The 26542-nt window shown below is 40.2% G+C and overlaps 1 protein-coding gene across 1 annotated transcript in view; it reads right to left on the bottom strand.

Moving 5' to 3' along the window:
• NOX1 (NADPH oxidase 1) overlaps positions 1–6187 on the bottom strand; it is a 29717-nt gene extending 23530 nt beyond the window's left edge. The window contains 2 exon segments of the mRNA XM_081567273.1: positions 3062–3157; positions 6125–6187. Coding sequence (XP_081423399.1) covers positions 3062–3157; positions 6125–6169 — 141 coding nt within the window. The 5' untranslated portion in view covers positions 6170–6187.
• Positions 6188–26542: the final 20355 nt, after the last annotated feature.

Below are 26542 nucleotides of genomic sequence, written 5' to 3'. Positions count from 1 at the left end.
CTGCCTACATCCATAATGGCTTACAATGTCAGGCAGTACAGTGAACATGAGCTGCCCTACTGTTTTCCATTTCTGACTCTTCCACATGACGTGTGTTTTCTCCCTCTGCTGAGTGACACTCCAACTGTTTCTGGTAGAGATAGCCTGTTCTGCTTCTGAGTAAATTTCCTCTGCTCATCTCAAAGATCCTGCATTTCCACATTAGTTCCCACCGCTTGCTTATTTGAGTCACAGAGGTTTCTTAAAGCTAAAATTGACAAGCGAATTGAAAAATATAGGACTACAATTTCACAGCTTCATATTCTGTTGAAGATATCTGTATGGGATGAATTCTTTGCAGAGCAAATCTTTTTTTTCCCAGTAGCAGCACATTGAAATACACCAATTTATGTTCACTTTTCAACACTAACACTAACTGATGTTTTAATTCAATTGCAGCTGCCATTAATGCCTCATTGACTATGGATTTAAACTCATTCCTCTGATGAAAATAACTCTGTATTTTCCTAAAGGAAGCATAAATTTCAGACATACCCTTGGGAATGATTAAATAAATTATGGTACCTCAATGCCACGAACTGTTATTCTCTTAAAAGAATGAGGGCTATCTATATGCAGTGGTGTAAGGCTGGTAAATGCTTCACAATCAGCTTTCAGGGGAAGGGAGATTCTTGATTTCCAGTGTTTGTCAATTTACCTGTTGTAAATACTCCCACCAATGCAGATTTCAAGATACCAACCTTATGTCGTTAAACAACACTGGATATAGGGTTGGGAAGAGATGCACAACTGGCAACTGCATGAGGTGGTTCCAGCACATCACTGGTTATGTACATACATGGAGAGATATCTGAGATACACTAAGTGTAAGAAGAAATTTGCAGCCAATATCTACAATGTGATCCTTTTTTTTCTTTGGTTAATTTTTTTTTAATTGTCCCATTGAATGTGTTTATCAAATCTCATAGAAGCGTACACCAAAAAGAGCAAGTTTTACTGTTTATACGGAATAAATGAATAAAAATATTACCTATCTCAAAAACAAAACCTATATATATGATGCATTTGTGAGTATATGTCAGTGTGTCTTTAGAGACACACAAGTCAAACCATTAACAAAGGTTATCTCCACGGAATGTGATGGGAGAGTGATTTTCACATTTTATTCTAACACTTCTATACCATTTGATCTCCTTGAAAGTAGTATCATTTATAGTTAATTTTTTATAGAAAGGATTTTACAAAGTGAAATGTCCACAGGATATCAGCATGATTCATTTTTCTGCTGCTGACTTTTTGATCATAAAGCAATTCTGTTCTTAATAGTTAGTCACATTTATTACATCATTCTCTTAATAAAAAACCATTTTTAAAACAAATTAACACTTCCTTTGGAGTTATAGTTTCCAAAGAAGGATCAAGGATCAACATTTAAAATGAAAAACAGCAGGGTGAAATAAGTCTGAACAGAACATTCAAACGAGTTGTGATCTCAACATGAATCATTTGATTATGAAGAGACAAGAGGATTTTTTAAAGGACAAGCTATCTTTAAACATGTACACTGGGTGAGTCTTTCTGGAAAGCTAGTGAAAAAAGGTACCATCAAGATGAAAGTGACTTCTTCAAATCCCTACATGTTACTGAATAACTGACAAGAGTTAGCTGTCAAATTTGTTTCTTTAACCAGGCAGTGGCCAGATTGACGAGCCCGTGAGAGAACCATTCTCATCTCCAAGCTTCTTCTTGTTCACTTCCAAGCCAACGTGCCATACCCACCTCACCCTTCCTCTCCTGTCCTTATAATCTACTCCTTCCCCAGGCTTCTCCATCCTGTTACTCTGACTTGACCCCATCTTTCTACAGGCCTTGAATTTGGCAACACCATCCACTCCACAAAACTCATCACACCAAGTATCCCTCTTGTTTGATACGTATTTTTCTGTGAGATCAGTCCACAGCAATGGTTTTCAAATTATTCATTCATTTGTTTTCAGCCAAGCTCTTTCTTAAAATCATAAGCAGGAATCCACAAGACAGATAAATGCTGCTTTGGTTGATGTAGGGACACTGTCCAGTTAGCTTTCTCCTCACACTCTGCAGGGACACCTGAATTTCTATGGAAACCGGTTTGAAAATCACTCAATATTTCTTTATTGTGTGTTTTCATTATTGGAGCCTGGGAGTGTGCCCTGGATAAGGCTGTCAGATTAGCAAACAAAAATACAGGATGCTCAGCTAAATCTGAACTTTAAAAAATGAATCATTTTCTGATATGGCCCTGTCTCATGCAATATTTGGAATAAGTGATACCCCCAATAAAATACTTGTTGGGACTTGCCTGGTGGTCCAGTGGTTGAGAGTTCACTTTGCAATGGGGGAGGGGGGACGCTGGTTCAATCCCTGATGAGGGAACTGGGATCTCACCTGCCATGCAGCAGCTAAACCCACACGCCACAGCTACTGAGCCCAGGTGCTACAACTAGAGAGTCTGTGCACCGCAGCGCCACAAGGAGAGATATCTCATGCCACAACTAATGCCTGATGCAGCCAAATAAATACTAAATTTAAAAAAAGATTTGGGGCTTCCCTGGTGGTCCAGTGGTTAAGAATTCGCCTTGCAATGCAAGGGGCACCTGTTCGATCCCTGGTCCGGGAAGATCCCATGTGTGGCAGAGCAACTAAGTTGCCACACTATTTAGCATGTGCTCTAGAGCCTGGGAGCTACAACTACTGAAGCCCAGATGCCCTAGAGCCCATGCTCCACAACAAGAGAAGCCACCATAGTGAGAAGCCTGGGCACTGCAAAGAAGTAGGGCTAAGAGTAGCCCTGGCTCAACACAACTAGAGAAAAGGCCCGCATAGCAGTGAAACCCAGCACAGCCAAAAATAAATAAAAAAGATTTGTTGTTTTTCTGGAATTCAAATTTACCTGGGTAGCCTGAAGTTTTTTCTGGCGACCCAAACTCGAGGGGAAATCAGGGCATTGGGTCTCGAAGGAGCCAGGGTGAGAGACAAGAAAAAAGAGAGAGATTCCCCACATCACAACTGTGATACTCACCCCCAGTATTTCTCTTGTGTAGTAGTACTTGGTGGCCTTCTCAAATGACAGGAAGGCATGCACGAACGGGAAAACATTCAGCCCCAACCAAGCAGCCTAGAGGAAGAAAAATGAAGCAAGGTATAAAGCGAAATTTGGGTATGGGAAGGAGTAGGTAAAGGGTAAAGAATAGCTTTACCATTTGGCTATTTTGTGTTTATACGTTTTCTTTTTTTGGCAGAGGGCGTGCACTGTGAGGCATGTGGAATCTTAGTTCCCTGACCAGGGATCTAACCTGTTCCCCCTGCAGTGAAAGTGTAGATTCCTAACCACTGGACCATCAGGGAAAATCCTATAATCTGTTTTCATTTTAAATGAGTAAACTTACTCTCAGAGTCAGGACTTCAAGACATGCACTAGATGCTAATGACCAAGGTCAGCCAATCAAGGCTCATAGGCCAAATCTAGCTCACCACCTGTTTTGTACAGCCTACAGGCTAAAGAATGGTTTTTATATTTTTTCCCATTTTTAAATGGTTGGAAAAATCAAAAGAAGAATATATTTCATGACATGCAAAAATTATATGAAATTCACATTCCAGTATCTATAAATACAATGGTATTTGAACTTAGCCACACCTACTTGTTTCTGTATTGTTTATAACTGCTTTTGTGATTCAATGGAACTGTTGAGAAATTGTGACAGAGAACATATGGCCCACAAAGCCTAAAATATGTACAATCTAGCCTTTTACAGAAAACATTTACCAACTTCTGGACTAGAGCATTCAAACTATTGCACCTAAGTGGCAATAAGTGAATAAATGGATTTCTAAAGAAACAAAGAATAAATTCAACATCTGTAACAATACCCATCTGAAGGGAATAAACCATTCCAGATGGGCCTGCCTCTTTAATTATACCCTGACACACACTTCCCTGATTTTATGTTGTTATTCTTTTCTTCAAATTAACCTATCATTGCTGTGGACTCATTTGAGCGCTTAAGACTTCTTTTGTCTGACCCAAGATCTGTCTCCATTGGCAAAGAGAGAAATTTGGAACCTATTCTCCATTGCTTTGGAGAACAAAGTCTGTAATTGATCAGGACTCTGGGGGCACTGGAATACATACCTCTAATATATACCTGTGGCCCTAGGATGGTCCAGAACCATCTCAGCCCTATGGGTAGAGGGCCTTTAGCCTAGATTATGGTCCATTCAGATTCCCTAGATCTGGACCACTCACGTACCTGTAGCATCATAACATACGGATTTGAAGCATGATGCTGGAGTCAAACTCCCTGGGCTCAAATTCTAGCTCCACCACTTTCTAGCTCTGTAATCTTAGGTCTGTGATTTAACTTTTCTGAACCTTAATTTCTTCACTTCTGAAATGAGGATAATAACAATATCTACACCACAGCAATGCTGTGAATGTTACATGAAATAATACATGTCAAGTGATTAATACAATGCTTGGTGCATTGTACAAGCTCAATAAATTTTGGCTGTTTCATCACCAGACTGGCTTTTCCACTCAATTTCTTTCTGCATTCTTTACCCACACACCCTTTCCAGAGTTGTGTGTCTTCCAGAGATCTTTGACCCTAATGGAAAAAGAGAGGTGAAAGCCACAGATAATTCAAGAGTTTAGAAGACAAGGTAGAGAACCTTATTTAGAGAGAGAAAAAATATTTCAGTATCTGACAGGGACACAGAGGCAAAGAACACTGTGTCAGCCAAATAATCAACTGCAGGTAAGATGAGTGATGAAATACAGTGACATCTGTAAGGAATTCCATTCCCTTCCCCACCTTGACTATAATTTCCTTCACTATGAATGGAAAAGAAAGTCAAGTAGAAGACCTGGCAGGAAGGAGTAAAAGTATTTTGGGGCTAATTTATTTTTCATTAAAAAAAATAGCAAAAGAGTACATGTCAGAGATAATAAGAAGTCTGAGCCCTCTGGTGAGACTGGTGTAAGGTGGAAAGATATTTAAATCATCATCACCTAAGAGAGGGATTACAAAAGAGGATTTTAGAGCTGGAAACACTCATATTTATATGTAATTTAGTTTTCATTAATCCTCCCCCACCTACAACACAGGAAAGTCTAGAGAAGATAAGTAATTTGATCTTGGTCACTCAGTTAATAGCAGAAATGAAGCTAGAGTTGAGTTAGAGAGTGTGTTAGGAGAAGGGGATTGTGTACATGTAGTGTGGTAAAGGAGTTCTGGCTTGAACACTGGGGAGCTGGGTTTGAGTGATGGCTCTCCAATCAATTCACTGTGTGACATCTGGGTCTTATTTTCCCTTGTAAAATCAAAGAGTTGGTTTCTTTGTGCACTACCCAAAGCCATAGCCACTAACCACATGTGGCGACTAAGTACACGAAATATGCCTAGTTTTAATTGAGATGTGCTGTAAGTATAAAATACACATTGGGTTTCAAAAACAGTAAAAATAAAATAAATTATCTCATTAATATTTTCATATTGATTACATGTTTAAAGGACAACATTTTAAATATACGGGGTTAAATAAGACATATTACTGGCCATTCATTTCACCATTTTCTTCTTACCTTTTTCAACATAGGTATTAGACAATTTTTACATTACATATGTGACTTCACATTATATTTCTAGTGGACAGTGCTGGGCCATAATCTCTAAGATCACTTCTACTTCAAACATTCAATGATTTTATGATTTCTTGGTGTGAGCAGGATAGAAAGAATGGAGAGAAATGAGTGCTCCATAGCAGTAGTTAGAAGTGAAATGGAAAAGAAAAAAGATGAAAACAGATTGAAATTCCAAATACTTTCGGTTTATATTCTTGTCTCTTTATCAATCAATTTCTGGAGTTGGACTGATTTCTAAGATACTGAAATACATCATACATAGAAAAGTATATTAAACATATATATGCAATCCTAGGATTGGACCTTTCAGTGATAACTGACCTTGAAGAGATCAATATTGTCATGGAATCTTTCCCTTTCAGGTAACTGTACACATATTAACAAACGTAACATCTCCTTACTCTAAGAGTAATTAATAGAAAGTGAAAAATCACTTACCAGAAACAAAACTGGAAAACAATGATTAACCACCCAGTTTCCCATTGTCAATAGGTGGTTTGGAGCCTCTGCAGGCAGCAAGGAAGATTCGGCAACTTGGATTCTGAAGAGGCTCTTCAGGGTTAGCACCTCTGTCCAGCTCAGAGTCTGTGAAACTTGAAGATTGCAGATTACAGAAAGATGCACCTCTACCCACAAAGCTTTCAGGAATGAATAAATGCACTCTATCTTCCTCCTCTGGTCAGAACTGTGTTATCAGCATTGGTAGACCAGCCCTACCTATAAGTACCACAGGGGTTTTCCCTGGTGAGGTTTTATCCCTTCAGGAAATAACAATCTTCTTGGGTGAGAATATTCTCTCCTATCAACTTACCAACATGACTTAATGTGAGGCATTGTCTTCCTTGATAAGACACTCGCTAAGGTTTCTCAGAAGGAAGAGTTTAGGCTGAGGCGATAAACAGATGACCTCTGGAAAAGCAGGGCAGAACACAAGCATGTTAAGGAAGCTGCTTTGAGGTGGGTTTTCAGAAGAGTTGTTGGCTCTGCTGGCTGCAGTTTGGACCTCAGCTTGGCTAGCTCAGAAACTTGGTTTACCAATTCTCCTGGAAGATGACCTGGTTCTGGGGAGCTCTTGACTGGTTGGAAGGACAAGTGAAAAGAATGGCCACATAGAATAAAAGAAAATTTAGCAGGTATAAATGTACACCTCAGCTCAGAAGAAAATAGAGGCAAAGTATTTGTCTCAAAATATTTGGGAATTTTTGTTATATAGATAGATAAAGCTGAAAGCCACTGTTGAGTCAAGATTGTATAATAAAATCAGTACAATACTTTTCAGTTGAATGATTTGTCAAATCAGATTTTAGGTTACTTACAAAAATATTCTAAGAAGATAGTACATCCATATGTACAAATGTGTCTGATAATTTGTTATGTAAGGGGGTATTATGAAAATGAGACCTTCTTGGTTTAATCAGTTTTTCTCAAATAAGAAATGACTAGTAACATTTAACATCTAGTTTATAAAGGTTGAATTTTTCTCCATGAATGCAACTAATTTTCATAAGTAAATACTGGGTTTTATGAGCTTGCATGGTGGCTGAGGGGTAAAGAATGCACATCCAATGCAGGAGATGTGAAGACCCAGGTTTGACACTTGGGTCAGGAAGATCCCTTGGAGAAGGAAAGGTCAACCCACTCCAGTATTCTTGCCTGGAAAATCCCATGGACAGAGGAGGCTGTTGGGCTACAGTCCATGGTGTCAGAAACAGATGGACATGATCGACTTACTAAACAAAAACAGCAAAGTATTTAAAACGAGGGAGGTGATTGTCTTCTAATATGATGGATTAGCTAGAGTTGTGTGTTCAGTTCTGGGCACTACTATTTATCCTTTTCTAAAATGATGAAATATATGCAGAAGAATGTGCAAAACATATATATGTAATGGGAGGGAGGGGGGTTCAGAATGGGGAACACATGTAAACCCATGGCTGATTCACATCAATGTATGGCAAAAACCACTACAATATTGTAAAGTAATTAGCCTCCAACTAAAATAAACAAATTTAAAAAAATAAAATGAAAATAATTTTAAGGAGTGAATATCTGTGTATTCAGTACCCAGGTTTAAAAAATTGAGTATTTATTTCCAGTATTTTAAAGTCCCCTGGGTGTCCCTCCATGATCAGTCTCCCTTCTACCCCAGTTTGTCCCTCAAATCAGATGTAACTACTCTCCTGAAATTTGGAGTAATCATTGCCCTGTTTTTCTTTATAGTTTTACTAACTAAATACATTCCTAAACAACACATTGTTTAGATTTTCTCTGTTTTGGAACTTTTAAATAAATGGGATCTAGCTGTTTATATGTATGTATGTATGCTCCTGTGATTTGCTTCTGTCACTCAACATTGTTTCTGAGATTCATATATGTTGGCACATGTAGTTCCCATGGTATGTGGTGTCTCAGTTCCCCGAACAGGGATTGAACCCAGGCCACATCATTGAAAGCCTGGAATCCTAACCACTAGGTCAGCAGGGAACTCCCAGTTGAGCATCTTTTAATTCAACTGTTGGCCATTTGAGTTTTCCTCTTTGAGAAATGGCCTATTCTACTTTTTGACCTTTTTCTTTTCTTTTCTTTCTTTCCTTCCTTCCTTCCTTTTTTCTGTGTGTAAATCTCCAAGTCTGTATTGTGTGGTTGCAGAGGATGTGGTCACTGATTTCAGGAGTTTTGATGCGGTGGGAAAGACGTGGTATTCCCTGAGCTTTTCCGTGTTTCTGTAGGATTCACAGTGCTTGGCTCTGCATCCTTGTTTGGCCGCCTTACACCACATGACTGTTGCGGAAATCAAAAGGTTCAACCTGTCTTCGGCCCCTCTTGGAAAGGTGATCCATGAACTTGTTTCTTCCTTTTTTTTTTCTCTTTCTTTTTTCTTAATGTTTCATCTTTTGTTCCATCTCATTAAGATTCTATCTTTATATCTTTAGTTGTATTAATAGAAGATCTCTTCTGCTAGTCTTTTGTTTTTCTCATCAATAGTTTCCCTGTAAATAATTGGAATTTTCGTGTGCCCACGGGAGGAGGTGAGCTCAGAGTATCCCTACTCTGCCATCTTGGCCTCTTTGCCCTCTGGCCGGTATTTCTATTGGTTTGTTTTTCTATGGCTTAAACATTCTTAGAGTTCTGTTTATAATTGGATATCAATGCTTAATTGGTTATGTTTATAGCATGTGTTTTCACTCTCCTAATAGCGTTTTCTGATAAGTAGAAGTTCTTAATTTTGATATAGTCTGATTTACCATCTTTTCCTTTATGATATATACATTTTATGTATCCTTTTAGAAATCCTTCACTTACTCAGAGATCATTAAGGTATTCTTTCATTATATTTTCTTCTAAAAGTCTTATATTTTTGCTTTTCACATTTATGCTTTGAATCTATCTGGAGTTGGTTTTTTTGTGTGTGTATGGTGTGAAGTAGGGGTCCAATTAATGATTTTTCCATATGAAAAACTAATTGTTCCAGCACCATTTTTGAAAAGTACACTTTCTTCACTGATCTAAAATATCAGTTCTATTATACATTAAATGTCTATATACAGGTGGATTTGTTCTTGAACTCTCTATTTAGTTTTCCCCACACCACAGCCTTAATTTTTATGACTTTATAATAAGTCTTGACATTTGATAGGGCAAGTTTCCCCATCTTGTTTTTCAAAAGCGATTTGGCTATTCTTGGTCTTTTGCACTTTCATGTCAATTTTAGATTCAACTTCCTCTTTATTGCAAAGTTTTGCTACATTTATTGCTAAATACTTTACATTTTTCTAGGAATGTAAATTATATCTTTTAATTGAAATTGTGGTTATTATATAAAAGTGCAACACATTGACTTTTGTGTCCAACAATGTTGCTAAATGCACTTGTTAATTCTAATAATATCCCTGTATTTAGTCTTTCACATTTTCTATAAACACAGTCATATTTTTTGTTATAATAACAATTTTACTTCTTCCTTTCTGATTTTTAAATCTTTTACAGTTGACCCTTGAACAACATGGGTTTGAACTGTATGAGTCCACTTAAATGTGGCTTTTTTTAATAGTAAATATTACAGTACTACATGATCCCCAGTTGGTTGAATCTGCAGATGCAGAACCACAGATGTGGAAGTACCACAGACCCTAAACAGAGGGCTGACTATATGCAGATTTTCAACTGGGTGGAGGGTCAGTATCCCTAACTCCCATGTTGTTCAAAAGTCCACTGTATTTTTTTCCTGGCTTATCTTACTCACTAGAACTTCTAACACAATGTTGAACAAAAGTAGTAATATCAATTCCTTTGTCTAATTCCCAGTCTCAAAGGGGATTCTTTCAACATTTCACCCTTAAGTATGATGTTTGGTGTAGCTTTTTGTAGATACCTGGCTATATATTCTTATTTTACTTCACTTTAGGCACAAAAGTGAATATTTATTTAAAATAAAAAAAGAAGTTACAGCACATTTTAACAACTTTTTTGAGCTATAATTTACATACCATAAAATTTCCCCTGGAGAAGGCAATGGCACCCCACTCCAGTCCTCTTGCCTGGAAAATCCCATGGACGGAGGAGCCTGGTAGGCTGTAGTCCATGGGGTCACTAAGAGTCGGACACGAATGAGCGACTTCACTTCCACTTTTCCCTTTCATGCATTGGAGAAGGAAATGGCAACCCAATCCAGTGTTCTTGCCTGGAGAATCCCAGGGACGGCGGAGCCTGGTGGGCTGCCGTCTATAGGGTCGCACAGAGTCCGACACGACTGAAGCGACTTAGCAGCAGCAGCAGCAAAATTTCCCCATTGTAAGGGTACAGCTCAATGCATAGCACATTTTATATTTTAAAAAGCTGTAAAATTTCTTCAATACCACAAAGCTCATAAAATAATATAACACTTTCTTTAGCTGTCTAACAGCTAAAGTGTTAGACAGCTGTGACACCTGCAACCTAGTGTCACAATGTTGTGTGAAATTAGCACAGTTAGTGGTAGGAGTATTCCTGGAAGCCATTACCACACTAAGACAATCAGTTAACTTACACGAAAGTATCAGTGAACCACACAAAGTAAATTCTCTTAAATCCAAACTAAATACATTACCAGTGCAACTTCCCCCCTTTGCTCTATTCCAGAATTCACATGGCCACTCCAGCATTGCCTGACAGGAGGGGGATTGTGACAGAGGAGAAGGAGGAGTGGAAAGAGACACTCATCTTAGCCATTTGTGATGAAGATATCAACTTTCGCAAATTTTACAAATACACTTGATCCTGTCTAAGACCACAGCTTAAAAGAATAATTAAAGCCTGTCCACAGGAGGGTGACCAGGATGCTGTAATGATTTGAAACTACCCTATATTAGGAACTTTTAAAAATTTGGAGAGTTTGGCCTGGAAGAGAGGTTTGTCAGGAACATGAGCTTATCTATGGTTTCTTGCTTTTGGAGGCTTAGTTTGTTTTGTATCTGGATACAAGGAGTCAACCTAGGACTGGAGCCTCTAAAGTGATACACTTTTGTTCAATATAAAACAGAATTTCCTATCACAGGTATTCAAAGAAGTAAAGAGACAGTAAATTTCCTGTTGCTTGAGATGCTCAAGGAAAAATTAACGACCCTCTTGCCATTATAGGAGGAATTTCAGCACCAGATGGATAGTTAATTAAATGTCTTAGAAGTATCCTCCAATCTTGAGATCTTGTGATTCACTGGAGAATGACATCATTTAGATGACAATTTATATTCTACCCAAGGGATTATATAGGCCATGCTTGAGGACCCCATTCCCAATGTGCTAGGAAGTCAATTGATAAGTTGGTGAGCACAGACTCTGAACAAATCTTAATGGAATATTATTAGGCTGCAGCAGCAGGATCAGTTGGGCCCTTTGAAAATAAGATTATATCAGCTAATCCAACTAAAACATTCATGACCCAAAACTGAAGCCCCTCTTCCTTAGGCAATGCTGAACATACTAAAAAATTTTTTAGCATCATATTCCCTTTCTTGTAAATTCTCTAAGAATATTTTTCCTTCTTTTGGTTCTACATATTATAATGCTTTCCCTCCCTCTTTTTTTCACCAGATTATCTTAATGTTTGCATTTCCCAGGTTTATAGACTGACATTACTTGAAGTTGGCTGCTTCCTGGAGACCTCTAGGGAGTATTCAAATGTCATCAGTAACTTATCCATAGTTACGCTATTGATGTAAATAGGCTTCAGTGTTTTTGAAAGATTTCCTGTAGACAGTTGATTCCACCCACTGTAGGTGGATTTTGTAAACTGCAAACATAGAGCCCTTCTCTGACTTGCTTGCTCTCTTTTCTGATCACTTGTCTCTGTCATTGTTTGTCCTAAACTTACTTTTATGGTTATAACTCTTGTATACAATTTCCAGGAATTAATATGTAATGGGCAGTGCTGAATTACTTAACAGTTTAAACATGTACTTGGGACATCCAGAAAAATGTTTCTAAGAATTCTTCTAAGAATTTGATTGTTGGTGTTTCAAAAAGAAAAAAAAAAAATTAAGTAGTCATGATGGGGAAAATTGGTACTTTGTTATATTTATTTTATTGTTTATAAAGGTTTTTAATTTGAATCCATAGAGAATGGTGTTGGAATCCTTCTCTTTTAGAGTTTAGAGTCTAATGGTATTAATCTGGCCTTGACTGAAGTGTGCAAAAATGAAACATCCCATAGTGATAAAAGGGGTCGATGTATGTGGAATCATTTGAAATCAATTATTTTCACTATGTTGGATCAGAATCAGACTTCACAAAGCGAACATAAAGATAGCATGGTATAGGACTTCCCTGCTGTGGTTAAGAATATGCCTTCCAATGCAGGGGACACAGGTTCCATTCCTGGCCCGGGAAGATCCCATATGCCTTGGGGCAACTAAGCCCTAGAGCCACAACTCCTGAGTCTACACAACCTAGAGCCTGTGCTCTGCAACAAGAGAAACCACTGAAATGAGAAGCCCATATACCACAACTAGAAAAAGCCCACACGCAGCAACAAAGACCCAGCGCAACCAAAAATAAATAAATAAATATTATTTTTAAAAAGACAGCATGTTGTGATGGAACTGGATTTAACTCCCCACTCCCCAGTCACAACCAATGCTGCCTTGGAAAGTCTAACTTTTCTAGGACTCAGTTTATTCATCTATAACTTAGTGTTCTGGTTCCTCATGAAGCAACTGTCCAAGCAATAACCTACATTGACAGGCAGAAGGCGGGGTGGTGAGAGAAAGAGACAGTGAAGCAGTATGGTATAAAGGTTGGAAAGACAGATTCCAGAGCCAGTCTACCTGGGTTTGAAGTCTGCCTCATTTTACTTTACCATAAAATGGCTTGTTGTAAGATTATGAGTTAAAATACATAAAGCATTTAGAACAATGCACTCCATAGTTGCTTACTACTCTGATGATGATGATTCCTAAGAAAATATAAGCAGATGCTCTGAACCCAATGGTACTTTCTTTTACTTTTGAAAAAGGGAATAGAAATTATAGCTTAAAGGCCATAATTATATGAACTTTGTAAGATTATAGAACCTTTGCCACTCCCTTATATCTGTTAACTTTATTCCCTGTTTCTCCAGGGTAGTTAGCAGATAAACCTTAAAATTAAATGAGCCCTGTGCTTGACTTCAATGTCAGCAAACAAGTAGGGGAGGTGAAGAGACCATGTATCATTCTGCAGCTAGGTTTAGGAAGACAACAGCAAAAGAAGAGAAAACAGGTGTGTTCCTGTGGCTACAAGGAAGAAGGAACATGGGGAGCTGACCTAGGCCTGGGAAGGGGTCTGAGGACTTAATTATGGCAAGGCTCTTGTGTTTTCTTGTCCTCTCTACTTCCCTCAGAGGGCTGTGGTAAGCACCAAGTGACTTTATAACATTGCTTTTTAAGCTGGTTAGTGTTACAGAGACATCTCTGTAATAGGAGTGAGTATGTTCATTTTTACAACTGCTGCATTGGAAAGCTGAACTTAGAAGTGTGTATTATTTACAGACAAACAGGCATATTAAAAATATTAAGAGTTTATTTGAGCAAAAATTGATTTTGCTAGAGCAGCACCAAACCAAAAGTGGTTAGGAGCACTCCACCAACAGGAACTAAGGGAATGACGTATATAGAAAAGGTATGGAAGCAAAGAAAGGATATTATTTGGCCACAGCTTAAAGCCTTATTGTCTATTTGTGATTGGTAATCTTTAAGTTTCTATTTCTTAACATTGAAGCATGTACAGGTATAGGTTTTGATTTGCTCACCTAAGTCACGAAAGCATTAGAGCCACCTCAGTCTAATGGCCTGCTTGTTTAATTAATTTAACAGTATGTAACACGCTCAACTCATTGAACTCAGTTCAATGGTTCAGTATCGTTGAAACAATATTTTAGTCTTGCCTTTTCTTTAAAACTGATTATGCAAGTTCTGCTTCTTCCAGGAAGTCTTCTCTGAATACCTCAACAATCATATGATACTGTGTTCTAATTTTCATAGCAGAAGTTCCTCTTCTCTTCTTACCTCTCCTGTGGCCTGTGAAACCTTCCTTATTTAATCGTTTCTAAATAAAGCCTGCCACACCCAAATGACTCCCTAAGTCAGAGTATGAAACTCTCTATGCACAGTAAGTGTTCAATAAACATTGTCAAGTGATGGTATGGTAGGTGGTATCATGTTCCCCCCACGACATTCACATTCTAATCCCTGGAACCTGTTAATATGCCATTTTACATGGAAAAGAGGAGTTAAGTTTGCAGATGGAATTAAGGTTGCTAATCAGTTGATCTTAAAATAGGAAGATTATTCTGGATTAGCTTAAAGGCTTTAATTGAAAAGACCCTGATGCTGGGAAAGATCGAAGGCGGAAGGAGAAGGGGAGGACAGAGGATGAGATGGTTGGATGGCATCACCAACTCAACGGACATGAGTTTGAGTAAGCTCTGGGAGTTGGTGATGGACAGGGAGGCCTGGGGTGCTGCAGTCCATGGGGTCACAAAGAGTCAGACACAAATGAGTGACTGAACTGAACTGAGTCTGGATTATGCATATGGTCATAACGTAATCACAAGGATCCTTAAAAGTGGAAGAGGGAGGCAGAAGAAGAGGTCAGAGTGATGTGATATGAGAACACAGCTCTCTACTGCTGGCTTTGTAGGTGAAGGAAAAAGGCCAGGAGCCAAGAAATACAGGCATGAAGCTGGAAAAAGGCAAGGAAATGGGTTCTGTCCTAGTGTTACAGCAGGCAGGTAGCTAGGTATGAGCAGAGAAATGGGGGCAGGGGCAGGTGGCAGGAAATCACACGTCTTGTAAACAGCGAGGATCCACAGGCAGACAGAGGAAAGCAGGAATCTTCAGACTGACAGGAAACCACACGTTTTGGGTGATAAGAGTTCCAGTAGCAGATAGCGTGGAGTGGAGAATGGCAGGAGTCTTCTGAGTCTGAATGGAACCTTTTTGCTCCTAATGCTCTCATTACAATGAGATTAGCTTTGCAGATAAGATGTATTTCTGATCTAAGCTAAACAGGACAAAAATCCCTCCTCCCCTCAGGGAAATGGAGCTGGGATGAAAAGCCAGGACAAAGACCCCCAAACTCCTCCTTCCCCAGTGAATATTCCACCCCTTCAGTTGTAATCCCCTCATTTCCCTCTTGTCAAAGAAACCCAAGGCAGCAGGTCCTCACCTGTCTGACCACTCTCCCTCTTGAGAGCCTATCCTTCCTTAAATAAACCTTCACTTTACTGTCTTAACCTCTCTGCTTGTCTCTGAATTCTTTCACGATGGAGAAAGAACCTTAAATTCACCAGGCACACTAGAACCTACAGAAAGGAATGCAGTCTTGACAAAGCCTTGATTTTAGCCTATTGGGACCCATTGCAGATTTCTAACATCTAAAACTGTAAGATAATAAATTTGTGTTGTTTTTAGCCACCAAGTTTGTAGTACTATGTTACAGTAACAACAGGAAGCTAATACAGATGGCAAGAAATGACATTCCTGTGACTGTATTCACTGGTTCTGAACTTCCTACTCTGCCTGAGAAAGAAAATAAAGCCTAAGTTTTCAGAGCTAAAGGTTGATAGTCTATAGTCTCAAGAATTAACATGTGCTGTGGAGTAGATGAGCTAGAACTGTTTTGTTTGCAAGTAAAGCAAGATGTTAATGATTGGTCTTTTTAATATACATCAACTAAAAATAGATGCACAGCTTGAGAGTTCTGAAGTGTTTTATTTGAGCCAAAATGAGAACTGCAGCCCAGTAGTCAACATATATATGATTGTATTTATTTTTGGCTGTGCTGGGGTTTTGCTTCTGTGTGGGCTTTTCTCTAGTTTCAGTGATCAGGGGCTACTCTCTAGTTGTGGTGTTCAGGCTTCTGTTTGTGGTGGCTTCTATTGTGGAACACAGGCTCTAGGGCTCTCAGACTTCAGGAGCTGTGGCACATAGGCTCAGTAGTTGCAGTTCCCAGGCTGTAGAGCACAGGTTCAATTGTGCTTGTGGTGCACAGGTTTAGTTGCTCCAAGGCATGTGGGATCTCCCTGGATCAGGGAACGAACCCTCATCTCTTGCACCAGCAAGTGGATTCTTAACCACTAAGCCACCATGGAAACCCAACGATTGGTCTTTTTAACAAGGAAATGCAACTGCTTTTTAAAAAACCTTTCCCTTTGGTGTACTAGAAATACACAGTTCATTCTAGGTGTAAGGAACAATCTCAGAACAGGATGAAAATTTTGGCTCTCTCTTCCAGAGAGTACAAGATGAGATTATCTAAAATTTAAAGACTGAGACTTTCCTGCTGTCAAGAAAATGGTTTTTCATTGTTAAGGACATAGACTCTGGTTTGAGGCTCTTTACCATGGGTCATCAAAGTCTCCTGGTAAAGAAAACAGAACTGGGCTTGGATGGAAAGGAAGTATCCTGAAACCTAGGGAAGAGCTGGAGTGGGAAAGACAAGGAAAAGAATTGCTGGATGGGTTAGGGAAGGGTGGCAGAGGTGCTCTGAGGTTCAATCCTAGAGTGGTGTCCCCAAATCTATAACTGTTCGAGTAAACTGAGAGACATGCCTTGCTAAAGGGCAATACCTGCATCTAGGGCCTCTGCCCATTGGTCCTCCAGTCTGTGCCTAGGCAAGAACATGACTATTCTGCCAGGTGCTTTACTGTCATCTGATCAACCTGTTGGAGGGAGCAATACTTGAACTTCAAGAAGATTTGTGTCTGTGTCCCTAGGGGCTCAGATGGTAAAGAATCTGCCTGCAATACAGGAGACACAGGTTCAACCCCTGGATCAGGAAGATCCCCTGGAGAAAGGAATGACTACCCACTCCAGTATGCCTGCCTGGGAAATCCCATGAAGAGAGGAGCCTGGTGGGCTACAGTCCAGGGGGTTGCAAAGAGTCGAACACAACAGAGCCCCTAACACTTTCACTTCACTGGTAAAATACACATGATATTAAAATTCACCATCTTAACCAGTTTAAAGTGCACAACTCAATAGCATTTAGTACATTCACAATGTTGTGCAAATCATCACCAGTATCTAGTTCTGGAAAATTTTTGTCACCATGAAAGGAAACCTTGTGCCAAGTAAGCAGTCAATCTCCATTCTTGCCTTCCCTTAGTCCTTAGTGATTGCTTTCTGCTCTCTGGTATCTTCTTTCTGACTCTATGGAGTTGTCTGTTCTGGACATTTCATATAAATGAAACATTACAGTATGTGTTGCAGGGAAAAGCCAATTCTGACTCTATATTGGAATTGTTTCTTTGACTTGCTTTTTATTGCTTTTGTTATTATGTGCATGCATGCTAAGTTGCTTCAGTCGTGTCTGACTCTTTGCAACCCTATGGACCATAGTCCGTCAGGCTCCTCTGTCCATGGGATTCTCCAGGCAAGAGTACTGGAATGGGTTGCCATGCCCTCCTCCAGGGTATCTTCCAGATCCAAGGATTGAACCTGCATCTCTTACCTTTCCTACATTGGCAGGCAGGTTCTTTACCACTATCACAACCTGGGAAGCTCATACATAATGGCTTGCCTCAGAGAATCCTGCCCCTCTGCCTGTTAAAGTGCCTTTGTTCAGTGCACATAGAGATAATCTGACCCTGCCCACCTGTGAATGACTGCAAGAAAGAAGAGATTAACACATCCCTTCCCCAAGGCTTGCCATTTTAGAAGTTATTTGCAGGATTAATGGCCTTTTTACTTTATTTCCTCACCTCCTCTCATCTCTGTTCTATAAAAGAACCTGGCATCCAGACCCTGATGAGATGGTTATTTTGAGACATTAGTCTGCCATCTTCTTCGCAAGCCAGCTTTCCAAATAAAGCTGTTATTCTTTACCTTGACAGGCTCCCTGAGTGGCACAGTGGTAAAGAATCTGCCTGCCAATGCAGGAGATGCAAGAGACATGGGTTCGATCCCTGGGTAGGGAAGATCCCCTGGAGAAGAAAACAGCAAGCCACTCCAGTATTCTTGCTTAGAAAATACCATGGACAGAAGACCCTGCATGGGCATGGGGTTGCAAAGAGTCAGACACAACTGTTGCAGGAAGGGGGACCCCTTCCAGGGTCCAAAAGTGGGCTATTGTCTAACACTTGGAAATGAATTGTCTGAGGAGACACATGTGCTGACAAAGCAAGAGATTTTATTGGGAAGGGGTGCCCAGGCAGAGAGCAGTAGGGTAAGGGAACCCAGCAGAACTGCTCTGCCATGTGCAGTCTCAGGTTTTATGGTGATAGGATTAGTTTCCAGGTTGACTCTGACCAATCATTCTGACTCAGAGTCCTTCCTGGTGGTGCATGCATTGCTTAGCCAAAATGGACACCAGCAAGAAAGTTTCTGGGAGGTGGTTGGACACGTGGTGTCTCCTTTTGACCTTTGCCGAACTCTTCTGGTTGGTAGTGGCTTATTAGTTCCTTACCAGGACCTCCTGTCATAAAACAACTAACGCAAATGGTTACTATGGTGCCTGCCCAGCGTTGGTGGTTTCAGTCAGTGTACTTCCCCTAACACGACTGAGCATGCATGTCTTTCCTAAACACCTCGTCTTCTTGGTTAATTGGCCTGTCGTGTAGTGAGCAGAGCTGGCTTGAACATATGTAACGTATGTGACTTTTGTGACTGGCTTCTTTCACTTAGCATAAGGTTCCAAAGATCATCCATATTGTAGCATATATCAGGACTTCATTCCCTTTCCTTAATGAATAATATTCTGTTGCATGAATATACCACATTTTGTTTATCCATTCATCCATTGATGGACATTTGGGTTACTTCCACCTTTTAGCTATTGTGAATAGTGCCGCTATGAACATTTATGTACAAATTTTTGTCTGAACACCTGTTTTCAATTCTTTTGGGTATGTACCTAGCAGTAAAATTGCTGGGTCATGTGGTAATTCTATGTTGAACATATTGAGGAACTGCTAAACAGCTTTCCACAGTCATCTCACTTACAATAAAATTTTGCTAGGGAATGTAATGTACAGCATGGTAATTATAATTAATAATACTGTATTGCATATTTGAAAGTTGTTAAAAGAGTATATCTTAAAAGTCCTCATCACAAGAAAAAAATTCTAACTATATATGGTAACCAATGTTAACAAGACTTATTGCAGTGATCATTTGCCAATATATACAAATATTAAATCATTGTTATGCATCTGAAAATAATATATGTCAATTGTACCTCAATTAAAAAAAAAAAGATTTTTCTCTGTCATTAACCACCTATCCCATGCAGATATCTCCTCACAATACCCACAAACACCCTTTGTTGGGGAACTACTCTTCCACAAGTCTCTCATGCTCCTACAAATATTGCTATGCCAAGAATGCAAGATCCTGACCTGCTCTTTACCCAGGCCATTTCTGAGTCTTATGGCAATCAGCAGCCTTGAGAGATGAGTTAATATCTCCCCATAGACAGAGTGGCCTTGACTCTGCCTGCTATAAATCAATAAATCCCCCAAGCTAAGTGTTCCTTGGCCACAAAGCAAACCCATGTCATGTACAGCATCAGCCTGGCCCTCCCTTACCCTGCTTATGTCTCCCCTATGGGTCCTGAGAGGCGTGGGGAGCTCACAAAAACCAACATGAAGTTTGTGCTGCTTGCTGTGTCATGAAAAATAAAATCCTCTGTCTCTGCCCAGGAGTCTCTTGTCTTCACCAACATCCACGACACAGTCTCACTTATTAGCTTGTAAGGTAAAATCCCTGCCCTTTCAGTTCTTAAAACCTATAAGCCTTGGACATCTATTTAGGTAGTGGAGGTAAGTTTCTGCATCTGTTCTGGGAGAAAATATGATCTGATCAAGCTTAAGCCCCAGGGCTGGGACAGAGCACTTTGGTATTTTAAAATGTCTTTCATGAACTATTATTATTTAACCATAGAAGTCTTGCATATTTTTCTGTATATTGATTCCTAATTGTTCATATTTATTATTGCCTGATATTTTGAATATTTTAAATTTCATCTTTAATCTGTTTGTCATCTATATAGGATTCAATTGGTATATTTATTTTGACCCAAGAGCCTAGCTCAATTATTTTTAATTCTAATAACTAAACTGGACTTTTAGACTTTACAATTTGAAAATTAATGAAGTTCAGGCATCTTGTAAGAAAAATCATTATTACTTAATGCAAGTTGAACAATATTTTTCAAAATATAAGGTCCACTGAGGGAAATGTAAAGAAAGAAGTCCTAGGTGATGAAAAGGTTGTGATCAACCAAACTATGCTATCAGATCTTGATGACTTGCATGCATCAAAAAAAATGGAATTTGATATTTATTGGATATCTGTTCTACACAAGGTGTAAGGAAATCAAAGATGAATAAGACATAGCCCCTTTCTTCAAGGAGCTCACAGTGTAGCAAGAAAGATGGAAGGAATGTCTTTAATGTTTTATTTATGCAGAAGCCACCAACTCCCCAATCTACCATCATTTATCCCTCCAGGCCACAGTGTTTTTTTTCCTTTGTTATTGCTTCTTTTCTCACTCCTCTGATGCAAAGAACAGAAACCAATTCAGTGCATTGCAAGAAAAAAAGAGGCCCTATTTTCAGGTGTACCTTCTCTGTTCTTTTTGTGGATTACTTTTCCCTCTCATCTCTATATCTTTTCTGTTTCCTCAGCAATATTTCTGAGAACAGACTTTGATTGGCCCAGCCTTTCTTTTTTTTAAATATATTTATTTATTTATGGCTCCGTTGGGTCTTAGTTGCAGCATGTGGGATCTTTCGTTGCAGTGCATGGGGCTTCTCTCTAGTAGTGACAAGCAGGCTTAGTTGCCCGGAGGCACACAGGATCTTAGTTCCTGGCCAGGGATCAAACCAGCATCCCCCGCACTGCAAGGCAGATTCTTAACCCCTGGACCGCCAAGGAACTCCCTGGCCCAGCCTTTCTTATGCTCCAGGCCAGATATGATTGCTGGCCATTCTATCAGATGAGATTACCTATCCTTGGGTTATGTGATCATCTGATCAATTAATGTGATTATTAGTTCAGGATAACAGTCACTGAGGCAGGAGGAGGACAAGTGGCACAGTGGTAAAGAATCCGCCTGCCAATGCAGGAGACACAGGAGACGAGGGTTCAAGCCCTGGGTTGGGAAGATCCCCTGGAGGAGGGCATGGCAATCTGCTCCAGTATTCTTGCCTGGGGAATCCCATGGACAGAAGAGCCTGGTGGGCTACAGTCCACAGGGTCACAAAGAGTCGGACACGACTGAGCGAATAAAATACAACATGATGTAGGTAGAGCAGGCAAACATTTACATCTCTAGCAGGGCAAGTTTATCTCCTGAGGAGCCCATTTTTGTTTTTATAAATGACATGAAAATAAGCTATCCTATAAAATATTTTGTCCTGTGGTTTGAAGGTTTAAATAATTTTAGATAACTAGTTTCAATTCTACCAAAATAAAGAAATTATAGAAAAATTATTGGGTGAAATATTGGTCAAATATTATCAGGATCCTTTAAGCATCAGTAAACACCAAATAATGTACTGTCATCCACTGGGAAACTTCACTCAGATTTCTGTTGCTTCTATTGCTATGGAATTGCAACTTCTTTGTACATAAATGTGAAATAGACACTAATATGACAGTTTCATGGTTCCACTTATAAAATAAGAAAATGCTGCCTTTAATGAGACCAAAGCAGATGACAGGTAGAGGAGAAAGTAAATTGGGTTGACAGTCTCCTGTGTTGTATAATTTTTTTTCAGAAATTTAAAATGATATTCCTCTTCCCTATCCCACTAAAATAGTCTTTTTATTAGTCTGTCATAGGACAAGAAATTCTTACCATTGGAATTATTCCTTTGGAGAAAACTATGTTCTTGGAGGCTGTGACTAAATTCCACTGTTATCTTGTGTCGAAGAAGGGGTGGAGGATGGGTCCTCTGCTCTAGGGAGAGAGGGGAAAGTTACTAATCAGCCCACTATCACTTGTAACTTGTATTTTCACAGAAGGCAGGGTCTGCTGAGAAAGGGACCTATTACAGGTCCCTGGGGCATCTGGCGGTAAGGAGTAGTTAGAATGGAGCACTGCAGCAGAGCACTCTGGAAAACAAGGGTGCATTGGCTGTTCAGAGGTGGGCTGAAGCCAAAGTGAATGTGTGAAAGCCCACTTAATCCACCTATAATATCCTTTCCACACCTACTGATTCAGAATTTTCCTTTTGACAGGATCACCAGGTGATTCATGTGCACATTAAATTTGAGAAGCATTGCTCTACAGAGTCTGCAACCCACAAGGGCTCAAACATTTAAGCAGGTTTGGGAAAAGATTAAATGGAAAAAAAAACTGGGGCACTGATCTCGCAAGACGGTTTAATTAGATTCCTTTCTTGTCCTTTAAGAAATGGTTTAGAAACTGAACCTCCCTCTACCCTTGCTTGAATCTTACCAGATCATAAAACACACACACTCCTCCCTTTTTTTATGACAGGAAAAGCCTGAGTCTAGGTGAATAAACATCAAAGATTCTGGCTTGGAGTCATCTTTTGATCATTAAGGAAATAGGAAAACAAACAATAATGAAAAAAAAAATCCCAAGAGACTTTGTTAAGATACCATTTTATCTCAGTGCCTGTCAGAGGTCATATAGCTGAGAGCTGGGAGATACCTGACAGGCCAGATCTCAAAGTGGACTGTTCTTTTTAAAAAACAAACAAAATAAAGGACAAAATATAGCCATTTCTCTGACTTAAGGCTATTAAATCTAGAAATCTCAGTTGGAAGGTAACTTAGTTCCTTGGCATTTTCTGAGCAATCTGATTCAATGAAAAGGGATCCCCTACTTTTCCTAAGGCGGCACTAGTGGTGAAGAACCCACCTGCCAATGCAGGAGACTTAAGAGACGCTGGTTCGATCCCTGGGTTGGGAAGATTCCCTGGAGGAAGGCATGGCATCCCGTTCCAGTATTCTTGCCTGGAGAATCCCATGGACAGAGGAGCCTGGAGGGCTACAGTCCATGGAGTCACAAATTGTAGGACATGACTGAAGTGACTTAGTATGCACACACGCCACGTGCTATACAGCAGCACGCACTAGAAGTGAAAAGAACTAGCCAGGCTGGAGACAGAGCACTTGGTAGACAATCTTTGAGGAAAGACTGAAAGTGTGCCTCTGCCTTGGAACTGACCTCTCTCCACTCTGATTTTTTGCTGCCGTCAGGTGGCTTCCTGGTAGTACAAATGGAGGGGGGAAAAGGTAACTTTGGGGGAGAGAAGTAATATTATTTTGCTGTTTTATAATTGGATAATAAGTTAGTTCATTTCAAGGAGGAGAATTAATATCTTGGTGTAAGTTCCATTTTCTCAGGGAAAACTTGATTCTACTGAGCTTTCCAGAAACTAAATCAGAGAATCAACAAAGTGAGCATTTGCTCACTCAACAAACATTTATTAAATATTTACTTTCTAACAGCCATTGTGTTAAGGGCTGATGACACAGCAGTAAATAAGATGGACAAGCTCCCTGTCCTTATGGAACTTATATTCTGGTGCGAAAGACAAATTAAAAATAAAAAGAGGACTTCCCTGGTGGTCCATTGGTTAAGAATCTGCCTACCAATGCAGGGGACATGGGTTTGACCCCTGGTCCAGGAAGATTTCATATGCCATGGGGCCACTAAGTCTGTGTGCCACAACTACAGAAGCCCTCATGCCTAGAGTCCGCGCCCTGCAATAAGAGAAGCCACTGCAGTGAGAAGCCTGCACACCGAATCTAGAGAGTAGCCCCCACTCACCGCAACTAGAGAAAGCCCATGTGCAGCAACGAAGACCTCATTTCAGTCACTCAGTCAGGTCCGACTCTTTGCGACCCCGTGGATTGCAGCATGCCAGGCTTCCCTGTCCATCACCAACTCTTGGAGCTTGCTCAAACTTGGTGATGCCATCGAGTCAGTGATGCCATTCAACCGTCTCATCCTCTGTCGTCCCCTTCTCCTCTTGCCTTCAACCTTTCCCAGCATCAGGGTCTTTTCCAATGAGTCAGTTCTTCACATCAGGTGACCAAACTAGTGCAGCCAAAAATTTTTTAATAAGTAAAAAGAAATATACCAGGTAAAGATGAGTGCTATGAAGAAAGTTGAAGCAGGGAAAGGAGTAGAGAATGATGTGTGTGGTGGAGGGGCTATTTTAGCTAGGATGATCAAGGAAGACCTCTTTGAGGAGGTGACATATAAGATGACTGAGTGTGCTGAGAAGGAAACAGTCATGCTTCTTTGGGGTTCTAGAGGGAGAACTAGTACATATAAAGGACCTGAAGTAGAAATGAGCTTGGTGTGCTAGAGGAATAAAAAGAAGGCCAGTGTTATGGGTTGAATTGTGTTTCCTCAAAAATTCATATGCAGGGGAATTCCCTGGTGGTCCCAGCACTTTCACTGCTGAAGGCCCAGGTTCAATCTCTGGTCAGGGAACCAAGATCCCACAAGCCTCAAGGAGTGGCCGAAAAAATATATATATATATATATGCAGATGCCCCAGTACCTCAGAAAGCAAATTTATTTGGACGTAATTTGTTAAGAGGACATCATACTGGAGTAGGGTGAGCTTCCAATCCAATATGACTAATGTCATCATAAAAGGGAATTTGAACGCAGACATGGACATGGGAGAACACATGTGAAAATGAAAACAGAGATCAGAGTGATGGTTCTATAAGCTAAGGAACACCCAAGATTGCCAGCGAACCACCAGAAGCTAGGGGACAGGCATGGAACAGATTCTTCTTTACAGCTCTGAGAAGGAAAAAACCCTGCCAATATCTTGAACTAGAACTTCTATTCTCCAGAAGTGTGAGACAAACTTCTGCTGAAGCCACTCCATGTGTGGCATTTTGTTATGGCACTCCTAGCAAATGAATACAGCCATGAAGAGGACTGAGAGAATAGGGTAAGAAATGAGTTCAGCTTTTATGCTCAATAATGTCCATCTCTGTGCGACCCCATGGACTATAGCCTGCCAGGCTCCTCTGGCCATGGGATTTCCCAAGCAAGAATACTGGAGTGGGTTGCCATTTCCTCCTCCAGGGAATCTTCCTGACCCAAAGATTGAACCCATGTCTCTTGCATCTCCTTCCTTGCCAGGCAAATTCTTTACCACTAGTGCCACTTGGGAAACCCCTTGTGTTAGTAGCTCAGTCGTGTCCAACTCTTTGTGACGCCATGGACTGTAGTCCACCAGGCTCTCCTCTGTCCATGGAATTCTCCAGGCAAGAATATTGGAGTGGGTAGCCATTCCCTTCTCTGGGGGATCTTCCCTACCCAGGGATCAAACCTGGGTCTCCCACATTGCAGGCAGATTCTTTACCATCTGAGCCACTAGGTAAGCCCCTAGAAAGGTAGGAAAAAGTCAAATTATCTAGGACCATGCAGGCCTTCGCAAATGTGATGTCAATAGACTTAAACCCATCGTTTTTGGTAGACTTAGGGAGCCTCTGAAGATTAGAGGTAAGTGAGGGCTATAGGTCATACTTCTTCCACAACCTCCCTTACTAGGTAGAACATTACAATGAAAGTAAGCATCACACTAAATTCTATGACACATTCAGTTAGTAGCAATCAGGGGTTCAGTCACATAGGCTCTTCTTGTCTTTAGAAACGCCAGCAAGTTGCTTGCATGAAACATTTACCTGAAACAGGTAGCCTAATTCTATGGTGATAGGATCAGTCTATCTTCTGGATGGAGCAGGAAAATCTTCCAGTCAGTAGTATGTATTAGTTATCTACTACTGTGCTACAAATTACCGCAAATTTTAGTATTTATTTCAAACATTTATTATGTCCCATAGTTTCTGTGTGTCAGGGATCTGGAAACAGCTTCATTGGCTGGTTCTGGCTGAGAGTCTCTCATGAGGTTGCAGTCAAGATGTTGGCTAGGGCTGCAGTCATCTAAGGGCATGAATGGGCCTGGGGATCTGCTTTCAAGGTGGTTCACTTGTATGCCTAGCAAGTTCATGTTAGTGGTTGACAGATCTCTGTTCCTCACCACGTGGCCCTCTCCGTTTCTCATAAATGTGTAAGTTCAGAGCAATGATACAAGATAAGGTAAGACAGAAGCTGCAATGTCTTTTCTAACCTAGCCCGGGAAGTCACACTTGGACATTTCCATAATATTCTGCTGGTTACATTACAGTAGTTATATTATTTCCTATTCAGTGTGGGAAGGCAGTAACCATACAAGGAAAGAATCACTGGGAACTGTCTGGCAGGCTGGCGATCATGCAGTGGGATATAAGACCTCACAGGGTCCGAGGAGCAGAATGCTACCCCAAAGAGTGCTCAGCTGTTAGAATGGCTTGCAAGACTTTTATATTGTATTTATGCAAGGATGGAAGC

Source organism: Giraffa tippelskirchi, chromosome X, assembly GCF_054371585.1.
Source record: "Giraffa tippelskirchi isolate mGirTip1 chromosome X, T2T-mGirTip1v1.2.pri, whole genome shotgun sequence".
NCBI classification, from domain to species: Eukaryota; Metazoa; Chordata; class Mammalia; order Artiodactyla; family Giraffidae; genus Giraffa; species Giraffa tippelskirchi.
The sequence above is the reverse complement of the archived record's forward strand: the minus strand, read 5'-3'. Positions and strand labels throughout refer to the sequence as shown.